This window comes from Cupressus sempervirens, chromosome 4, assembly GCF_028749045.1.
Source record: "Cupressus sempervirens isolate cs-2001-9-10 chromosome 4, ASM2874904v1, whole genome shotgun sequence".
NCBI classification, from domain to species: Eukaryota; Viridiplantae; Streptophyta; class Pinopsida; order Cupressales; family Cupressaceae; genus Cupressus; species Cupressus sempervirens.
The window spans coordinates 376630805-376650431 of record NC_143121.1 but is presented as its reverse complement, the minus strand read 5'-3'; the positions used below and the strand labels follow the sequence as shown (position 1 = coordinate 376650431).

The 19627-nt window shown below is 35.8% G+C and overlaps 1 protein-coding gene across 1 annotated transcript in view; it reads right to left on the bottom strand.

Moving 5' to 3' along the window:
* LOC149561641 (TATA box-binding protein associated factor RNA polymerase I subunit C) overlaps positions 1 to 19627 on the bottom strand; it is a 184243-nt gene that overhangs the window by 50579 nt on the left and 114037 nt on the right. The window contains exons 8-9 of the mRNA XM_089825222.1: positions 14940 to 15479; positions 14222 to 14324 (exon numbers count right to left, since the gene is read on the bottom strand). Coding sequence (XP_089681348.1) covers positions 14222 to 14324; positions 14940 to 15479 — 643 coding nt within the window. The remainder of the gene's footprint in view (positions 1 to 14221; positions 14325 to 14939; positions 15480 to 19627) is intronic.

The following is a 19627-nucleotide window of genomic DNA, read 5'->3' as shown; positions in this document are numbered from 1 at the left end:
CCTCAAATTGCTTGACCTCAAGCAATTGCTTGTTTTTTCTTTACATTTGTCTTGAAACAACAATTTCTATTTGGAATTAGAGTTGCAATATAGTTATAATATCAAATAGAAAATTATAATACTCAATTGAAAATACTAAAAATGATTCAAAAGATAGGACTTATCTTGATGTGTATTAGTACTTGCTTTCTCCTGGCTATGTATTTTCCCTATCAATGATGAGTCCTTATTAGAATCCTAATTATCCTAGGAGAGACTTTATCTCTTCCATATCTAATAGATATCCCTTTTCAGTATGCATTTGTCAGCCTTAGGGGAGACTTTATCTCACCCTAGGCCTCTATGAATACCCTTTAGGCCAATCCATTTTTTATAATCCTTAGGAGAGACTTTATCTTGTCCTAGGTCTCTACGGATATCCCTCTCTATTTAATCCTTAGGAGAGACTTTATCTCATCCTAAGGCCTCTATGAGTATCCCTTTAGGACGCACTAATCTTTGTGATCCTCAAGAGAGAATTTATCTCATCCCAGGTCACTAGGGATATCCCTTTAGGAGTATCCATCTCTTTGATCCTTAGGAGAGACTATATCTTGCCCTAAGGCCTCTATGGCTATCCCTTTAGGACTATCCATCTCTATAACCCTTGGGAGAGACTTTATCTTGCCCTAAGGCCTCTCTAGATATCCTTTTAGGACTACCCATCTCTATAATCCTTAGGAGAGACTTTATCCCTTCGTAGGCCTCTCCAAGTGTATGGTCTCTGTAGTTTCATACAAGGAAATTTTTCTGAGAAGATTTTGAGTGTAAAATATAACTGATCATCATTGATCATACAGTCTTGCGTGTTACACAGGTGCAAGGCTCCATTTACTTCCGTCATCAACCCTTGAATGGCTTGCTCCTTGTTGATCATCAAGTGTATAGAATCGATATACATTTCCGAAGAGGAAATGATTGTGTATTGACATAGCACATCTAGAAAAACCTCAGCCAAACGCTTCTAAATGCCAAAATCTCCATCTAAGACCTTAAGTTGTTGGTTGAAAGTTGTAAGGAGTTCTTTCAAACTATTAACAATTTCCCTGGTACGTCACACATCTTAAATGCATCTTGAATCACATGTACACCCTATGATTCCAAGTTATTGTCCCTATCATCAATAGTCTCGACCTTGTGCTTGAGTTGCTCAGTTTATCTGTTAGAGTCATTTGGGATCAACTCGTTGTGAGTTGTTCATCTTCTCAATTGTTTTTAGAAGTTGTTTGTTTTTCTTCTCCCATAGTTTGCCATTCCTTTTAGTAAGTAGAGTAGTTGCATCCTATGCATCATACTGATATCCCAAGCCTATTTTTTTCCCAAGTCCAACTCTAGTTAACTTGTAGTCATCAGCCTTAAGTTCTTTAGTTGGTTTATCAATAAGTACCTTAGCAATTGCATCATATTTGATCTCATGCTCATCAATCACAACTCTAGAATTTGTTTTTGCTTTCTTGTTCTTCAGAGTCTTAGCCCTGTTGAGTTACCTGAAATAAAATTCTTCAAGAGAAACTTCTTGTTACTTCCTCTTTTGAGTGATGGAACTATCTAAGATGCCAATGCAGTTGTCATGTAGTAGTCACTATCTTGAATGAAGTCTCAGATGTTGATGTAGAAGCCATAATAGTCACTGTCTCCAACTGTGCAATAGTAATGACTATAGTAGTCTAGATTGCTATTGGTACCAATCTTCTCTATGGTTTTTTGATGTATGCTAGAGCAACTGATTTGATGGGCATGGCAGGCATAATCATAGAAGGGTCCATAGGAGGAACATTTGTATCAGGCAAAGAATCAAGAGACTCCTGACAATGGTGCAAAATCTGGAAGTGCACACATCATGGAGATGTCTATGGAGCGAAATAACTCAGGGATAGGCTCCTTGTACAACTCATCCTTGCTAGATACTAGATTTATCCTCTCCAATTTTGTGACAATTACCTCAAGAGCTTTGATAGTAGAATTTCCTCCCTTAATAGTAAGCTTTGGGATAGCTTCAAACTCTTATATAGAAGCTCCATCTTTCCCTTTACCTTTGATTTCTTCTCTTTATCCAACTGGACCAATCGGATCAAAACCCTTTCCCAACTTGATTTTGATGCATTTCAAGCCTCTCCTCTTTAACCAGATGTTGGAACTAGCTACAATTGGTTAAAACTTGTCCTAGATAGACATGCTTGTCTTGACTGACCATGAAGTTGGAAAAATAGGAAAACTCTCTACATGATCTCTTTCATAGTTAAAATCTAGAACATCTCCACAATCTTCTACTCCATCAAAAATTTGTCCTAAGTTCAAGTCCACAATTTGCTTCACAGTCGACCTGTAGTAGACCATTTCCCTAAAATCAACCTCGGTGTATAGGTTGATCCAAAGATCCTCAAGGCAATGTGTAATGACCCCTATTAGGATTTGTCTTAATTTTTTACAAACTACAAAATTACTCCCTCTATATATGTACATAGGTAATTATAAAAACCTATTTATCATATTAATTATTTAAATTCATGTTATTATCCCAAATATATATATATATATATATAGATAGATAGATAGATAGATAGATAGATAGATAGATAGATAGATATACGATAGCCTTGATGTATAGATTAATTAACTTTCAATATCACCATTTAACTAACTTAAGCCACTTCCCTCATATGTGGACCCCCTATGATTTTGTCCTTCCCATAAATCTGGCCTTTCCTAAAACTTCAGGCATATGTGAGTTAGTTATGATTTTTGGTATTTAACTGCATGTCCAATATATCCTTTGTAATTATCCCATTTACCTTTTATCATCACTTTTTCCTTTCCTTCTTGGCTTTAATGCCTTTATACCCTTTTAAGGTTGCTCCCTGTAATGTCCTTACACATCTATTGCTTTTTCATAAATTCCTTCATATAATAATACTAATAATGAACTATCAAGAATGACTTGCACATTTGGTTTCATAGCAATGTTGTAATCAAGATCATGAGGATTATTCAACTATTCCATTTATTGTTGATTTTCTTCACTAATTTCAATTAGGTATGTATATTTAGTTGTAATGGTATTAATAAATATCTCATATATCTATATGAGATAATAATACTTGATTGTATATTATTTAATTGTATCTCAATCATATTAATAAGCCTTATATTATTATTACATTTTATTATTTAATATTTTTTAATCATTTTGAATCATTGGGTCCGATTTCAGGAGGGGTCATGACACAATGAACATGCACAAATTGCCTTTTCATTTTATCGTTCATGCCACAATGGTCAAATGTAATGTCCCCATTTTTGTCACTATCAAAGTTTCAGGGATTAGCCTATTATTGTGATCCTCGTAGGCTAATTATTGTTGATAGAGGCTCTTTTGAGGCAGTGGCTTGGCTTAGGAGGGCCTTATCTTCTCCACAATTCAGTAAGCTACATGTTGGTCTTCGTTTGGTTCAGATTGGACTTCGTTTGGGCTTAGCTTTGTGTACTTACTATTTGTGGTAAGTTGGGTGTTGTTAGAGATGGACCCTTTCTATTTTTGGAAAGTGCATTTGGTCACATGGAGAAATAATAGGTATGACTCTTACTTCAGACGGCACATTTAAATGACGAGTATTTTGAGAGTTATTATAATTTTAGTGGCCAGATTATAATTAATTTATTAAATGACTTATTATAAAGTTATAATTTAACTTTATAATTTCACTTAAGTTGAGAGTTATCATTGGAAAGAGCTATTTATTAATTAGTTAAGCCAAGTCAAGCGAAAGAATCTAATGCAAGCTTCTAATTAATGTTGTGTGGTGAAGCTTCTTGAGTGATGTTACATTTTGGCAACAAAAAGGGCATATGAAGGTTATAAATGCAAGCCCATTTGTTGAGAAAAACATGCTTGGATATTTTATTTTATTTTGATGCCTTTGTGGCTTTTTCTGAGTTCTGATTTTTGTGCCCTTGCTAAAGTATAAGAGTCTGAATTCTAAGTTGTTCCATTGGATCTACAGCTGAAGTATTGTAGATTCAAATCTAAGAGTTATTTTGGAATTGCTTTGCAAATAGATGCTGAGATAAAACTATTTGCTAATATCTCCTACTGTTCATACTATATCTAGGGAGAACAATAATTTTGGGAATTTGTTTGGCATTTCTATTAAAAGAAGTCAGTGATTTGCTTGAAGGCTTATGTTTCATACTATAACAGCAGTGGTCTTATTTGGGACTGTATTTTATACTGCAAGGTGGTGTGTCCATTCATATACCCACGTTACTAGCAGGAGGCTCGAATTCTTCATGACAAGTGGTTGTGTATTTAAATCTGGCCGGATATTAGGCTCTTCGTAATTATATTTGCATTTGTAATTCCAATTGCCATCACTCATGATAGCAATCAATTTTGAATTCAATAAAGGTGGATGTTAGTGAAAACAATAGTCAAGTTTCAGCATTGAAGTTCAACATAATTGGTTGCATCATGAATTATGATTTTTGTGTTCAAACTATTTTAGAATTCCATATATGTGTATTCTGAATGCATCTAGAACAAAGACTTTTCATAATATTGAGTTAGTTTGCAAAGTGTTTGTCAAAATGCCAAATTTCTTGAATTTGTCAAAGTTAGAACCAGCTGAGGGTTATTACATCAAAGAAGCTACTGGAAGTTCAAACTCCATGTTATTTGGCATTTGGAATTGTATCCAAAGAGTATTCTCCAATCTTGAGGGGGTTACGTGAAGAGATCCCCACCCCAGGCATGAGCAATGTTGGTTGATATGCCTACACAACTATGAGTTGTCTTGCTAATTCGATCAAGATGATCTTATTGGTGGGGTAGCATAGCAAGGTCTAGAGATCACCCCAAAAGTAACCAACTTTGATATATGTAAGGTTGGGGAACTATAAAAAGAGGCAACCATACTCATTCACCTTATTCCAGGCCTCATCTACCTTATTCCAGGCCTCATCTATACATGCTTCTTACAAAGCTCTTTGTCAAACAAACACATGTAGTGTCCATAGACAGCATCTTGCATCCTCTAACAATGAATGTGGTTGGGCCTCAAAGTTAGTTGTTAATAATAGTCCCACACAGGCACCAATGATCTAAACCTTTGATTGAGAGTTTGATTGAGAGGTCAGAAAAGGACCCAAGAGCAACAACCATGTACACTAGGTAAGGTTTCATGTAGAATGTGAATGTGCAAGTGCTAGTAACCGTGGATAGCTTCTCACAAAGAATGTCACTTGTCATCTCTCCCCAATATTGTGTGCTTTGATCTAATTATCAAGGAGATAGAATTGTACATCCATGGCTCAAAAGTGTTGGATTCCTTGAGGCCCCCAATTCTGCTAAGCAATGTGATGAGATCATTAATCTCTTCCTTGAAATTTGACAAGTGAACCCCCTTAGGCCATCTTGACAAGTTGGACCTTTACCTTTGTCATGTCCTTGACCACAAAAATAGGAGGTACTTTATTGATTTGGTTCATGGTCTCAAGATCCAAATTGATGGTGGTGTTCCCATCTTGATCTCTGAAAAATCTGGACAAATAATCAATGTTATTTGCACATGCCATGACAAATTTTGGCTCTACGGCAACCACATGAGTTCCTCTAATTAGAGAATTTATACCAACCTTGACTTCAATTTTCTAGACTTTGTCAATTTTTAGTTCCAGACACGAGGATATATATTTGTATAAATATTGTCAGAATGTTTCAGATGGGTTCCAGCTTCATAAGAGTTGTAATAAAGAATATAGATTTTGGGAGTTTTCAAAAAAATTCACACTTGGTCAAATTTCAGGATGCAACACTCCTATTTTGGCTTCCTAAGATCAAATTAAAGATAAAACATGGAGTCTTGAAAAGTTTCAACCCTAAAATCATGACCGACTTAACTTCATGCTTGGTCACACTCTAGAAAAACACGACTTCCCAACAAGTCAAAATTGCTCAAACTCACATCCTCAACTTGGAGACTTGAAAATTGCTACCAACTAAAACCACCTAAGACAACAACTCCTACTACTAAAGCAAAAGGAGGGGATCCCCATTTGCAATGGAGCGATGGTGTGAAAACCTCACAATGATACCCTAGTCTATGTATGATGCTCCTAACAAAAAACATGAATATGATATTTTAGGCATTTTTATTCATAATATTATTGGCAATTATGAATTTATGAGTTTCACTCTTCATTTTATATATACAAGTTTGATGTTTGAACATTAATACAAATTTGTAATGTGTGTGTGTGAGTGTGTGTATCCCATATCTGAACACATACCCATACGAGAATTGACAACTTAGCAAATATTCAAACTTTTCCTTTTGTCACAATGTAAAAGCCCCATCTCACCTTGTCCCCGTGTCCCCAAAGGCCAGGATATTTCAGGGACAGGACAACCCCATTCTGACCAGGAACACATCCTCAAATTAAAATAGACAATACAAGACAATGTAGTCTATCATGTAAAAAACCATTCTACGATGACAAAGTAGTTTTGTGTGATATTGAGGTGTATAATTTGGCGCCTCATTTTTTTTTGTCCATAATAATATGGTTATAATTATACAGTGACAATAGAGCTAGGCCATCTAGGAGTTTGGCCCAAAGTAGGCTTGATCACTCCACTAGTAATTGCCAGACATGTACACCTAAAGAAACTATATATCATCTTATAATGTAATTATTTCTCCAAATGTTCCTTGTGTGATGAAACTGTGTAATTTACTGAATGTGTAATTGTATTGCTGATGAAAAGTCGTTATGATAAGAATGCCAAAATTCCTCGTCATCAAAACCATAAGCTTGAAAATTGGAAGCAAGAAAACATCTAGAAAGAGTTGTCATATTACCTTAACCAATGAGAAAAATATAATATTATAAATATTATATTTCGCTAAAAAGAATCCACCACCTGAAATATTAACAAAATACTGTAAGCAAAATGTGGTCACCTTATTTAAAATAAAGCCTTCCTAAATTTTTGGGAAAAAGATTGTAATGGGAATAAGGCAGTAGCTCTAGATGCCACTACTCTAGAAAGATTATATTTAAGCAAGTGAAGCTAGCGAAAACAGTCATTATGTCCATCTATCACTTTCAAAACCTTCATTTTGAGCATTAGTGCTCACTCAATCCAAGAGATGAAAGCCCTCAGGACTACTTGAGATATAAGGATGGAAAATTTTGGGAATGTCAAACATAGACTGAGGGCAAAAATCTGTAGTCTTCAAGTTGGTAAGTTCAATTTATGAATCTCACATGGCCTAATGATTTCAATATAGCAGTTTGAGCTAGCAGTAGACTTTGGCACATTCCTAGTTTTAGCACAATAGTCCAATTTATCAGTCTGTTTTACCCCTTCTTTCATTCAGGACAGCAGTTGAGCTTGACAGCCAAATCCAATACCCTTCTGCTTCAAACACAACTGCAATAAAGCTTTTCCTTGGAGTGAATTAACGAGCTGCAGATCACAACACAGATCAGTACCAATTCAAGCAGTTCCAAAACATACAATGCATGCAAGGTGGTGTAACTGTAAACAAAGAGAACACTATAGCAGTATGTGACACATGAGCTTCGTGGCAGAAACTGAGGTTGAACTGTCATGTTTTAATTGCAAGAATCGCATAAGCTGTTAGTCTCCTGTTATATATGTTTCCTATAGTGTGTATAGTGTTACGAATAGTTGTATCGCACCTAACTTAACTCTTAAACAAGCTACGCAATCATAATCACACACACACACACACATATAGAGAGAGAGAGCAGAGGGGTGGTCATACTAGGTAGTAGGAGGTATATCTAAGTATCTAAATTGGCCCAGTCGATATTGTAATGAGCTCAAGCTGGCTCTCACTGACAATGCTGAATGATATGGTGATGTTCTTTGTAGTTTTATATTTCTTGCTTGTTTTTCGTATTTTGAATATAAACGTGTGTGAGAAGAAAATGCCGCTGCTATCTAAAACAATCACAATGCTTTAAATCAATGCTGCAAATTATTTTGCTATTCAATTGCTAAGATACTCAAAGAATTTACAATATATGATATATTAATTAGGAACCTGTACGTGCATTGGTGTACCCCTGGACCCAATAATGACTTGGGCTAATTAAGCTCCCCCTGAGATACCACATGACTTGACTAGGAATGATCACTGCCCAAACAAAACTGCAGAGTATCCTCCAAAAAATCCACCACTGCTGTTGGGAATGTTGTCACACTCAACAGCAGAAAACTCACATCCCTCAACGTGAGAGGTCTCTCAGCACAGATGCCGATGCTGGTGTGTAATGCCTTCAGCAAGGAATCGCCTGGGTTGGCAATTAAAACTAGGCCCGAACAGGATTCTGGCAGCCAGTAAATCGATGCCCAGCACAAGGTAAACAACACTTAGATGAAGAGATATCCAACAGTTGTATTTCATAATATGAGATGCCAACTTGCAGGAAACCATGCTTGAAAACAGAGACTTGAAAGGCAGAAGTGGCAAGAAATATATATGCCAAATTGCAGATTATCTGGGCACTTTACAACAGTAATATATAATGCCCAATAGCAGAGACCAGATTGCTAAGTAGCATCAATTATAAACTCCAAACCTCAGAACCATAATTGCCCTCCAAGAAACAACAATCACAATAAAGAAGGCTCCCAAATTCAGAATAATTAATTCAATAACTAAGAGATCAATACCAACTTACAGCCCTTAAGGTCACAGATAAAACACTATAGAAGGCGCCCAAAGCAGATATTGTAAACCCACTCAATTTGGTATACTCAGCACTGGATTGAAGGGAGTATCAATTCCAATTTGCTATACAATGACAACAAATTGGATCTCAGATCAAGAGGAATCAGTCCTCCAGATAAAAACAACTCAAAACCCTCACAAGCAATTATCAAAAATCAATAGCCAAGAGATGATTCTAATTGCTTCATGAATCTTCCTTTTATAAAGCATTGGCTTCTCCCACACACCTTTCATTAAGCTTGCGTCATCAACACCATTCAATTAGAAGCTTCCAACTAATTCTTTTAAATAAATTACTTCTAAGCACATAGCTTCACGTAGACACTTTTCACTTAAGAGACTGTACAATTACACTTCCAAATTATATCATGTAATAACATAAACGCCTTTAATAATTAAAGCCTCATAAATAACTTAATAAATATGAACTCCATGAATAACATGCTCAACCATATGCAAATGGCGACCAACTGCCAATGCCACCACTGCCAATATAGTAATCATCCAAAATAAGACTTACTATAAATAGCAAGTCCACCTAAGAGACCCTCAAAACTCACTGTCAACTCACGAGGGTCGCCATGATGAACTAACTTAGACAACTGTAGGAACCTACTAAAAAAGGGGACATCACAGTCCTCCCTCCCCAAGATTGTTTATCCTCAAGCAGTTTGGTAATAGGCCTAACTCCAACCTCCACCCAGGGCCATAGAAAAAAGCACATGACATCCTTGTCATCATCGAACCATCTCCATACCAACCACACCATTAGAACAAACAACATAATCTATAGAACAACACTCAATACTTGGACTAATGATATAGAAACCAAAGCATCATAATAAGACAACTCCGAAGGAAGTCTCACTATAACCTCTTTTACTACGCCAACCCAACCAACCTACTAAACATCAGACTTAGGTATAGACAAACTCTGCACCCAATTTATATCCTATACATGGGGATCGAATGTGAAGTTGTATGCACTCATCGCGTTATATATTGTACTAGCATTTTGAACATCCCCATCTAAATCATTAGGCTGTTGTAAAAATTCAGCCTCAATCTCATCATTATAAATCCACATGATTCAATTTGTTGTGCCCTTAGGCCTCAATGCACAAGTGTGAGCTTTAGAGCACCTTGCACCAAAAACAAGTTGTCTCCTCCTCAGATCCTCACGTGAAGCCTCATCAATCTTCGCAACTGATTTCCCCTTGTCTTTAATAGCTGGTGGGTACTCCTTGTCAATAGGTGGAGGGCTAGAAGGCTTCAAAGCCAACTTTCCTCGAGAAGATGACTCAAGATCTCTCACTTTCCTCGTAGCCTCATGTAAGGTAGCTGGGTCTAATGACTTAACCCGCCATCAAAGTTGCTCAACCAAACCCTCCATAAATAGCATCACTAGTGCAAGAGCACTAGGAGGTCAAGGTACACTAGGTTCACATGGAAGATCTTAGAAAATGGAAGACTTGAATAAAGACCATTTATGGTTACTTTGCATTGTAATAAGACCATTATAGGTCATTATTGATGCTTTTCATGGCCAATAGAGCCATTTGATGTAATAAGTCTAAAATTGTGTCGAGTCTATGAAGGCTAATTATAGGGGTTTGATGGTTTAATATATATAAGAGGATGATATGGTCATTAAAAGACCATCTTAAGGTAACAAGACCAAGTATAAAAAAACAAAGAATATTTAATTTCCATTGGCAACACAAGATAAACATAAACTAGTTAAAACATGTTGGGTGTAATGTCCCCTACTGAATGTGACCATCAGGGTCAATAGATTAGCCTATGACAAGAGCTTATGTAGGCTAATGAAGTGATTAGGGAGCTCATTTGGCAATATTTTCAGGAGTTACTATTTCTAGCAAGTCGGTGGGAATCAAGTGATATGGAAATTTCCAATGTTCGGCTTGGTGAATTTGGTTGAGCACTTTCCAATGAGCTATCATACATAGTATTCTAAGTTCAACTCTTATATGATTTTAATGCCGAAATTAATTTACTTTATTATAAAGTGATAATTAAATAAAAGACTTATCAATTAAGTCACTTTATTATAAAGTTGTTTTAAAAAGGTGTTTCCCATTTATCCCACATTGCTTATGCAAATGAAGTTGACTTCTTAGAGGACTTTATATTCTCTTGGCCGGAATAAGTTGGGGTATGCTTGGATGATATTGCTATTATGCTATTGGATTTCTAGGAAATCTAATTGTTGACCTTGGAGGACGAAATCCCTCTTTGCTAGCATTCTCTTCGCTGTTGAAAGACATAGTCAGGAGGATTACCAAATGTTTTCATTCAGGAAACACAATGGGATTTATTGGTGATTTCACACATAATTTAAGATCTTTGAAGTTCAGGTCATGCACCCATGAATAGTGTTTTCTACAGTGTGCGTAAATAGTGTTCTTGCTACAATACGCATGAAGCGTTTTTTCTAAAGTACCATGAATAGTATTTTTTGTTACAGTGCGCATGAATAGTGTTTTTGCTACAATATCGTGAACAGTGTTTTTGCTACAGGGCTGTGAATAGTGAAATTGCAACAGTGTCATGAAGTAGTTGTCATATGAATGTTGATATGCAAGTTTAGATGCTAATTGGTGAGTGGGTCTTGAAACTTGTGGAACAAGGTGGAACTACTGTAATGGGGAGTGATCCTTTCTATTGGAGGTTGGAGTTAGAAGAGGGGTGGTGGAAGCAAGAGTGTTGTCCACTCTTATGAGGAAGTTGTTTAGTGTCTTGAAATGACACTTTTGATGTGAGAAGTTGTATCTCACAGATGACTTGGAAGATTGTTGTCCTAATTGATTGGATTTTGGAGTGATCCACCTTGCTCTGCATCAATCATCCTCCTCTGCTTAGATATATCATACACCATCACTGAAAGCCTCAAGAACTCATTGATGTAAGCCTCTAAGCCAACAGTTTGCCTCAGCTGAGCTAGCTCGCTGAAATATATCTCAGGATCCTTCTTATCAAATCTCTCTATTAATAGGTCCACAAGCTCGTGATAGGAAGTAATCTGATCATATTGCAAGGGGACCAACCCATGGTAACACCAATCAAGAGCTACTCCATCAAGGTGCAGCATACAAAATATATTAGTGCCCTCAATCATAGGATGCAAAGCCAAATACAAATCCATCTTATGGACCCAAGCTCGAGCTATCACTTTACCACTACCATCAAAGTGCTCTAAAGTCGTCCTACTGACCACTTCTCGTAAATCAGTTTGCCTAGGCCTCTATCTCTCAAGTGCAGGCCTACCACGAGAATGCTCTTGATTCCGAATCAAGAATTTGTCAAAATTAAGGTTCTTCTTGATTGCTTGCGGCAAAGCATCCTACTCAGCAAAGTGTGCTACCACATCATCTACGAAGGATGCTGCCTCAGTTTCAGCACTGACAGCATCTACTTCAAATCTTAGAAAACTAGGCCTCTGTGGCCTATCATATGTACCGACCTAGCCAGTCCTGTCAATCCTATCATCAATCTTGACCAGGTCCTCTGCACTAATCCTGTCACCAGTTCTAGACATGTCATCTACCCAGGACCTGTGCAAATTGACAGAATCATCTCGAGCACCCCTCTCGCTACTCTGACCTCTAGGGAGTGCAATACACTGCATCATGTCAGAAAGTTGTTACAGCACCTCAGCAGCATGGTGTTGACCAAGCGAAAGATCCCTCAGTGTCTCCCTAGCCTCTCCATCAAAGTCAAAACCAGTGCCAGCATCTCTATAACCTGTATCGGCTCAACCTCCTGAATTACCAGGAACCCTGTCACTTTAACAACCAAACCAAATATCAGGCCGCCCATCACTCAGTGGGGATGTGCAACCTCTGCTGGTATAATGACCACCCAGAATAAATCTCTGAGCCATAATGCACTAAATAATAAATTTTTGAATCCAATTCCCTGCAGGCTAGTAGGAAACTGTTCTGATACCATTGTAATGAGCCCAAGCTGGCTCTCACTGACTATGCTGAATGATATGGTGATGTTCTTTGTAGTTTTATGTTTCTTGCTCTTTTTTAATATTTTGAATATAAATATATATGTGAAAATAAAATGCCATCACTATTTAAAACAATCACAATGCTGGAAATTAACGCTGCAAACTATTTTTCTATTCAATTGCTAAGACACTCAAAGAATTTATAATATGTGATATAATTATGCGGAACCTGTATGTGTGTCGATGAATCCCTGTTCCAGAAGACCCAATAATGACTTGGACAAATTCAACTCCCCCTGAGTTGCCATGTGACTTCACTGGGAATGATTGCTACCCAGACCAGACTGCAGTGTATCCTCCAAAAACTCTAGTATGGTTGTTGGAAATGTTGTCGCACTCAACAGAAGAAAACTCACATCCCTCAGCGTGAGAAGTCTCTCAGCACAAATGCCAATGCTGGCATGTAATGCATTCAGCAAGGAATCGCCTAGGTTGGTGATTTAAACTACGCCTGAATAGGGTTTTGACGACCAGCAAATGGATACCCAGTCATAGGGTAAACACTGCTTAAATGCAGAGATATCTGACATTTGTATTTCATAATATCAAATGCCAACTTGCAAGAAACCATGCCTCAAAACAGAGACTTAAATACACACAGTGGCAAGAAATATAATTGCAGATTATCTGGGCACTCTAAAACATTGATTTGTAATGCTCAATAACACAGATCAGATTGCTGAATAGAATCAATTATAAACTCCAAAGCCTTGAACCAAAATTGCCCTCAGAGAAACAATAATCAAAGTTAAGAAGGCTCCCAAATTCAGAATAATTAATTCAATAACTATGAGATCAATACCAACTTACAACCATTCAAGTCACAAAGAAAACAATATAGAAGGCACCCAAAGAAGATGTTGTAAACCCACTCGATTCAGTATAATTCAGCACTGGATTGAATGTACACTCAGCTTCAGCAGTATCAATTCCAATTTTCTATATAACAGCAACAGATTGGATCTCAGACCAAGAGGAATCAGTCCCCAAGAGAAAAAATGCAGCTCAAAACCCTCTCAAGCAATTATCAAAAAGCAATACACAAGAGGTGATTCTAATTGCTTCATGAAGCTTCTTTTTATAAAGCACTTGGCTTCTCCCATACACTTTTGATTAAACTCGCCTCATCAACACACCATTCAATCAGAAGCTTCCAACTAATTCTTTTAAATAAATTACTTTTGAGCGCATAGCTTCATGTAGACACTTTTTACTTAAGAGGCTTCACAATTACACTTTCTAATTTCATAAAACAGAAAAACATATGTTTGTCAGTGAGCTGCAGGGATTCAATGCCACAAATCAACTATGTAAGATCACTAGTAAGGAAAATAACATATCATATCATATACATCATCCATGTGATATCAAGTTGTAGCACCTGCTTCAGAAGCCCACTGATACTTATTACCAGTTAAAGGTCGCAATTCTGACAGCCTAAGAATCTGCAAATAAACTGGATACTGCACCATCCCATGCTCCCACTGCAAAACAAATGGAGTCATTGATTAAATAGAGAAAATGCAACACTCCACATAAAATAATTGTAAAAGGAGCAAGAAAAAAAATCATAATACTTTGAAATAGAATTTGATTACGGTAAAAGATATAAATACTATCTACCAGAATATCTGTATCTCTACAGAATTTAAGTCTCAATAAATGACAATGGCAATTATAATATGATCTCCTACTTATCAATTATAATATGATCAAAATGTTGACGCACAAATTTCTAGAAGGTAAAATGCATTTCTCATCTGTCATAATACATCATGGAATGCATCAACTGTGACTAAGAAGTCAAGGGGAAAAACAATAAGACAACCACATCAAGTTGAATTTGAACAGCTTCTTATGGCATACACACCAGAAAAAACATTAACTATCCCATTTTTAATAGAAGCTCACTTTTCCCAGAGAGATTCAAAAATACAATTTATGTGCGTAAAAACAAATTCAAACGATTTCTTATAACATAAATACTAGAGAAAATGTCATATATATCATTTTAACATAGAAGTTTACTTTTTCAAAAGCCACAAAAAAAGTTTCTTTCCTCAATTTTTTTTTTAATTATTTTAATTTTTGGGAATTACCTGTAGAATTGGTGTCAAAGGTTGACGTGAATCAAAAAGTAATAGATGTCGTTGTGTAGCAGCCGCAAATTTAAATATGTCATAGTCTGCCCTTGCGAAAGCAACAAATCTATCTTTTCTCTGGGAAAGACTGCAGTAAGAAGCTGCAGGAAAGTTCACCTTTGCTAATATAGCAGAATAATCTGAACTTTTTTCCTTTTTGAACCTGAAATCAACCAATTGAACTTCATTGCATGAAGCAACAAGTAAAATCCGTGGATGCCAACCATATTCACAACACCACCACCTTCCTTTTGGATCTTTTCTATTCTTAACACCATGTTCTGCAGTAGTCTTTCGCAGGTATTTCTTAGGTAGCTTTTCGTCAGGAAAATTATTGTTACTGCCTCCGACTTTTGTCATTTCTACTGGAAGTGACTTTCCTTTCAGCTTGACTGGACCATCAGGATCTCCTGGGCAAGAACTTAAGTCAAACAAACGCAACTCACCATTCTCTAAAATAACTGCACTCTCTTCAGGTATGTGTGGATTCCAGCAAACCTGTTTCAGAAAATAGAGAAAGATCAATTGCATTAATTTATTATCTCCAGTGACAAGACCAACAAAACTTTAATTTACCAAATTATAAGATGATTGTACAGGGTAAGAATATACAGCTCAGATTTTTAAGGCTGCCCTTTCAAACAATAAGATACCAGAAAAGGTATTAAACTTATTCCCCAAATGTCCTAATTTTCCTCATGAAATTGGCAAAAATTAAGATTACATGAAGTAGAGGTCATGACCATGTTGTGAGTTGAGAAAGATTACAGATCATAAATTTTTATCTATGAATGGGAAGGGACAAAACAAAAACAGCATAGCCTACAGGAAAAAAACGTTAAGATCAGTTGGTTTAACCATAGAGCTCTCACTGTGGAGATCTGTGTTCAAATCCCCAAAGTGAGACCAAAGTTTGAATAATTTTGAAATAAGTTGTTAGTGGTAATACTGGAGGGCTGAGGTCCCTGTCTGGCGCCTCCACCACTGGGTTAGCCAAAACAAAAACAAAGAAACAAGTAAAAGCAATCATGTCCGTTATATGAGTGGAGTACCAGAAAATAGAAAAACTTAGAATTCAATAAGTGAGATAATCCTCCAGACTGCAGCGATCGAAAGAATGGATGCAACTGCAACAGAAGAAGAGAATATAACATGATAGGAAAGTGTAACATTCATTATCAGAAATGCAGGTCTCATGGCATCAGATTCATTAATGTAAATATAAATATCTAAATTCAGCAAATAGAGCAAAGATTTTGCATAAATTCATGAATTATCTGATCTTGTTGAGTGAGCTAACTAGCTCTACCATATAGTTCTTACATATTGAAGAGTTCTAACTTCTTACTAGCCCGCCATTCATATATAATTCTTTTTCTCAGTCATCATATTACCCATCACATTTGAACACAATTTCTTCCAATGGAGAAGCATAATTAGATTTATCCATCTCAAAGACCAGAGTTTTAGCAAAAAGAAAAAGTCAACTTTCAGAACAAAATGTGTACACTAAAGTCTAAGCCAGTCAAAGTGGACATTTAATACACATATTAAGAACTGTAGAACCACAAACTAGTTGATCTATGGCCCACAATGGCACCCAGTGTATGGACATGCCTATTGAGCTAAATGTTGTATGGCACAACTGAAAACATGAATGGCAAAAGCCAAGAACTGTATCATGATAGAACTTTCTAGGGGAAGGAAATTAACAGAACATATTAAACACTTCAATGAGAACAGTTGTGCTGGATTATATTCATGATAATTATATCTATGATTCAAGAGCTTGGATATATTAAATGCCTAAGCAATCATATCGTCAATTAAACTCTGTATTCCTTCTCCTCTCTGTGTTGTGGCATGTATTGTTACAAAGAATGGTAGTATACAGCATCTTACATGAGGAGAATGAAGGAGTGATTAAGCGGTTACAAGCCTCGCTGGAGCTCTAATGAAACATTGCTTCACTGATGAGATTGTTAAATATCACTATTACCAATGATTTACCAGTGATTAACATTGTGATTGTTTATTTGTACAAAACATAATATGTTAGTCAAGATTGTTGATGTTTTGTATCTTCACTCGGATAATATATATATATATATATATATATATATATATATATATATATATATATATATATATATATATATATATATATATATATATATATATATAATATTGTAATTATATTAACGAACAGACATGTCCCATTAAGGGACATGTCTATTCTTTACTCACTTTCTTATATATATAAGAGGTCACTGCCATTTGGAAAACATATACCAAAAATATGGCAATGCAAATACATTTGTAGTAGACCTAAAACTAACATGGTATCGGAGCAAGTTCGAATCAAGGGAAAATAAGTTGATCTTATTTGCACCTGATAATCATCAATAAGATATTTTTGAATCATAAAGATAAGCAACTCCAAGAGAATGAAAACGTATGTACAGCTGCACCAATAGACGGAGAGATGGTGGATCCAAATTCTTCATTTAAATGATTTAGAAGTTTGAGAGTATCAGATTTTCATGCAAAAGGAAAGATATGGAAAATGTTGGAAGCAAATTCAATAAAGAAATGATACAGAGTTTGAAAGCTAGCAAGTTCAAATTCACAACATAGACATAAAATGACAATTATATATAGATAGATAGATAGATTGATAGATATCACCAAAGACATACAAAGACAAGAATAAAATATATAATTTATTCTGCATCCAGGCATTGAAGGCCATCATTAGTCTTGGCAAAGACTTTCCAAGCAAAGCAGGCATGATAATAAATTCCATCCTTCCAAATAGTGAATACTAAAGACCAAATGTTTTACAGGAGACAGAGGATAAATGTTCACAAGAATGAATATAATAATAATAAAAATATGTTTAAGTGCTGGAAATTTACAAAGGCCACGTCAAATGAGTCTTGCTACATCACTACTTGTGGAGGAAAACATATGTAGGAATTGACAGCAATAGGGAGTTTGGTCCACACAAATAAGGCATGCTTTACAAATGAGGTTCGAGGCATATAATCATCAGAGATGCTACTGTAACTACAACTGTTTCACACGGTGAAAGCCTAGTCTTTGAACGATAGTCTACCTAACTATAATAGTGATTGCACAAACCATTACTAGTGCAAACTATGGTTATCGTGAACAACAACGACATAAAAAAGGCATGTACTTATAATGTTGAACAGGGAACAAGGGCATTTGGCAAGACATGGGCCCCATCATGGTAAAGTATGTAAGTATATTATTGTTATAAATATGGTTATTATTATTAAATGTTATTATTGTTATATGTGTGTGTGTGTGTGTATCATAATTATTTCGTAGTTATACTGTATGAGATAGTATAATCCAAACTATATGGTGATTATATATATGTATATAAAGTAAAATATATTCTCTAAACAAAATTGTTATATAAGAGAAATTGGTTACCTTAGATTTCATATGTGCTAATAATAAGGAAATAATGTTTAAAATATAGATATATATAGAAGTTTGAATATATGCATATGTGGTCAAAATATATTTAATCTATATTTTATTGTAATGGTCTTATATATTCATTATGCAAACTATTTATTATTCTTGAGTACTATTGTAGTCTCTTTTTTAAGAGTTATGTACATAGATCTTTTCCTCCGAGAATGTTATTGCAGGAAAAAAAGGGAGATTGCAAGGGAGACTAATATTTCAGGCAACCTTGAAAGAGAGGGAGCACATAGATGATATGATTCAGTCAACCTTTGGTAATCTCAATCATATTGATTAAGAGGGAGTAAATCAAGTTGTGATGATTCTTCGTGATCAATAAATTCTAGCAAACAAGAGGGCAATGATTCATTAATATACCTCCTATGTGATTTTAATGGGCCTACCCCCTGTGTACATCATGAGGAAGTGACGACTTCCAAATGATGTCACTTGTATTTGCAGAAGTTATTGTAAGGTGACAATCTTACAATAGCTTGTATTATGAGATCAAATAAACTGAGTAAATGGTGAATGTCTTGCATCTCAACATTCTGAGAGACCATTACTCAGAGTATTTGGTGAATATCTTTGATATTCTGGGAGGCCAATACTCTTGATATCAAACCTTATTTTGAGTAATTGGTGAATATCTTATGATATTCTGGCAAGCCAATACTCGTGATGTCAAATATGATATCACACCTTATTTGAGTACTTGGTGAATATCGGATGTCGATATTCTGGGTGGCCAATACTCTTGATATCAAATGTGATATCAAAACCTTTTGAGTACTTGGTGAATATCATTGATATTCTGGGAGGCCAATACTCGTAATATCAAAATGATAGATATCATCCATGGTTACCAGGAGACCCGTCTCCCCCCTAAAAGTGGCGTCTCGGAGACCGAGACGCGTCTCGGAGACTTTTCGCGTCTCCGGAAACCTCAAAAAAGGCTGGAGACTTCATGACGAAGTCTCCTGAAGTCTCCCCGTCTCCTAATCCAAAAAGTGAAGTCTCCCCGAAGTCTCCTAATAAAATATAAATGTAAAATATAATATTAAATAATTTTATATATTTTAGCCCTCATTTAAATGTTTTTAATGCAAAAATCTAAGGTACTATATGAATTCCGTAACAAC